Source organism: Nestor notabilis, unplaced genomic scaffold (assembly GCF_000696875.1).
Source record: "Nestor notabilis isolate BGI_N333 unplaced genomic scaffold, ASM69687v1 scaffold17085, whole genome shotgun sequence".
In the NCBI taxonomy this organism is placed as follows: Eukaryota; Metazoa; Chordata; class Aves; order Psittaciformes; family Psittacidae; genus Nestor; species Nestor notabilis.
This window is the reverse complement of record NW_009930784.1, coordinates 16,545-18,971: the sequence shown is the minus strand read 5'-3', so window position 1 is coordinate 18,971 and position 2,427 is coordinate 16,545. Positions and strand designations below refer to the sequence as shown.

The following is a 2,427-nucleotide window of genomic DNA, read 5'->3' as shown; positions in this document are numbered from 1 at the left end:
TCGTTTTGTGTTCCCCCCCCCCCCCCCCCCCACAGCAAAGCTGCAATGAAGAGGTAGGAAGACATCCGCCCTCTTCATAGAAGAGCCCATCTGTTAACATCTGATGAAGTTACATTGAACACGTGTGCCTCAGCTAAAATTACCCACTTCAGCATCAAAAGCCTGACTGTCATGTGCTCTTTCAGAGGGGGACAGGACTGAAATCTCTCAGATTTTGATGGCCTCAGGGCTGCCTCCAAGGACTGAAATCTCTCAGATTTTGATGGCCACAGGGCTGCCTCCATCACACAACTTGACTCTGTGAACTGCCTTTTCCATCTTTAAATCAGAGCAGGTGGGAAGAGGGGAACCACCACTCATCATGGTTTTCCTCAGCTGCTGAGGAAAACTTTGTCCATATGAACCCTGGGAACAGCATCTTTCTTTGCATGGAGGAGGATTTAGCATTCTGGACTTGTCAAAGCTTAAGTTTGTCAAGCAAAAGACTTGAATGGTAATAAATCAAGGGCTTTGATAGCGTGTAGCTTCACAAACAATCTGCCTGGCACCTCTGCACCTCAGAAGCCCCCCAGTGCATTTCCCTGCCCCCCCCCACACAGAGCCAGGCACTTACCCTCCTGCTGGAGAAGTGCTCTTCCCGCACCGTGCTCTCCGCCGTGTTCGGCAGACTCGGCATCTGCCTTGGTTCTCCCCTTTTGATGGATTGTCTTCTCACTGTGTGACTGGAAGGAAAAGAAACCTTGACATCAAGTCAGAGTGCTGCAAGTGCGTGCAACTCAATATGCAACCACTCTTCTGCAATGCTTCCATTTTTCCTACCCAAGCTCTTAAAAAAATAAAAAATAAAAAAGCAAGCCTGGATTCATTTCAGAGGCCAGTGTGCTCCAACTGACTCACAAACAAAAACACAACACAGAAGTATCAGAATTTGATTTTTGAGGATTCCCTTTAGTTCTTAAAAGCTTTTAAAAGTGAAAAGAAGATCACATCTGCCCAAAGCCCACCGTGTCTGCAGGGCTGCACACTCACCTCCTGGTAGGGATAGGGATGCGTACAAAGGCTTTGTATCTCAGCAGCTCCCTGTGAAACTCCTGGAAGTGCTTGAACTTCCTTTTCACCTGCCAGGTGAACTCTCCATGGGTCAACTCGATGGTGTAAACATTGGGGCTTGGCACCTGCGGAGGAGAACCGCGCCACAGGAGATGCAGGTTTGAAATAAGTTGTTTTCCTGCAGCTGCTCATCTAAAGAGCCCTCATTCATTTCTGCTTAAGGATCACTCTCTCACCATTTCTTCTGCTTTATTAGGTTTTATAAAGAGAGAGGTAACCTTCTCTCTTAAGTATTTTCTGAGACATTTTTTTTCTCACCTCACGAACAAGCACATGCAAAGTTAACCCACAAACAGTATTTTAATACAGTTCTGTGGAAATTAAATTGAATTTCTGGAAGTTCTGACCTTCTTCGTGGAAGTAAAGCGTTCAACTTCCAACACACGCACTCGAACAGGACATCCCATGAGGTATGTCTGCGTGCCCGGCTCTTTGAACCCATGGGTGTGATAGATGGTAGAGAAGGGAATACACACTGGGAAGGAACACAAACCCCATTAGTTCAACAGCCTCATAATGATCAAGAAGGCCATGAAAGCCAGCAGATAGCTGCAATGTTTTAACAGCTCTCTCTTACACATTTACACGTCAGCATTAATTCTACTAAAATATACCAGGTTTTATTTATCAGCTTAAAGACAAGCTTTCACAGAAGGGACCGGACTTGAAGAGCTCAAGTGCTAAAAGTAATGCTTCCTGGTCCTAGAACAGGGTCAATGGTTGGTAAAACCACTGAGGTATGCTATCTATTGACAGAAAGGGTATATCCAAGCAGGATGGGAGGTGAGAACACACAGACATCAACTCACCAGTGCCTTTTGGGTCATTTAGCACCTCTGATTCAACCTCCTCCCCATCAAAGTGGAGGTCCCTGGTGTCCAGGCTCTCAATGATGTTGTTCATGTCTGCAGCGACTTTCTTCAGCGTTGATGTAGCTGCATGGCTTTCAGCTCTCAGTGACATCTCAGGGGCTGGCTCCCCGGAGCCACGGGGCGCTGGGGAGGAGGAAGAGGAAAGGCCTGTCTTCACTCCCTCTCCAACACCTTAGCACAACGGGGCTGAGGGAAACCCCTGGCAGTGCATGGCCCTGTCTTCCCTCCAGCCCCTTTACCCACATTCATTCCAACTATCCCCATCCAACACACCAGATGCAAAACACCCAGCCCCGCAGCTACAGGAAACCACTGCCCAGAGCACTGAAAAAGCACAGGTAGATTCAGGCTACAGGAGAGAATTTCCCCCGATGCCAGTGACCACAGGAGTCATAAACTCCTGTTGTACTTTAAAGTGCAAAATACATAATATTTCACTTCCCAG

The 2,427-nt window shown here is 47.3% G+C and overlaps 1 protein-coding gene across 5 annotated transcripts in view; it reads right to left on the bottom strand.

The window, feature by feature from the left end:
* The window catches only part of PLD1 (phospholipase D1, phosphatidylcholine-specific), a 41,956-nt gene extending 39,883 nt beyond the window's left edge, over positions 1-2,073 (bottom strand). For 4 of the 5 annotated variants that reach the window (XM_010015586.1, XM_010015589.1, XM_010015585.1 and 1 more), the window contains exons 1-4: positions 1,920-2,073; positions 1,458-1,585; positions 1,030-1,175; positions 614-722 (exon numbers count right to left, since the gene is read on the bottom strand). In XM_010015586.1, coding sequence (XP_010013888.1) covers positions 614-722; positions 1,030-1,175; positions 1,458-1,585; positions 1,920-2,073 — 537 coding nt within the window. Of the gene's footprint in view, positions 1-613; positions 723-1,029; positions 1,176-1,457; positions 1,586-1,901 lie in introns of all 5 variants that reach the window. The other variant, XM_010015588.1, reaches the window with a different exon arrangement.
* Positions 2,074-2,427: the final 354 nt, after the last annotated feature.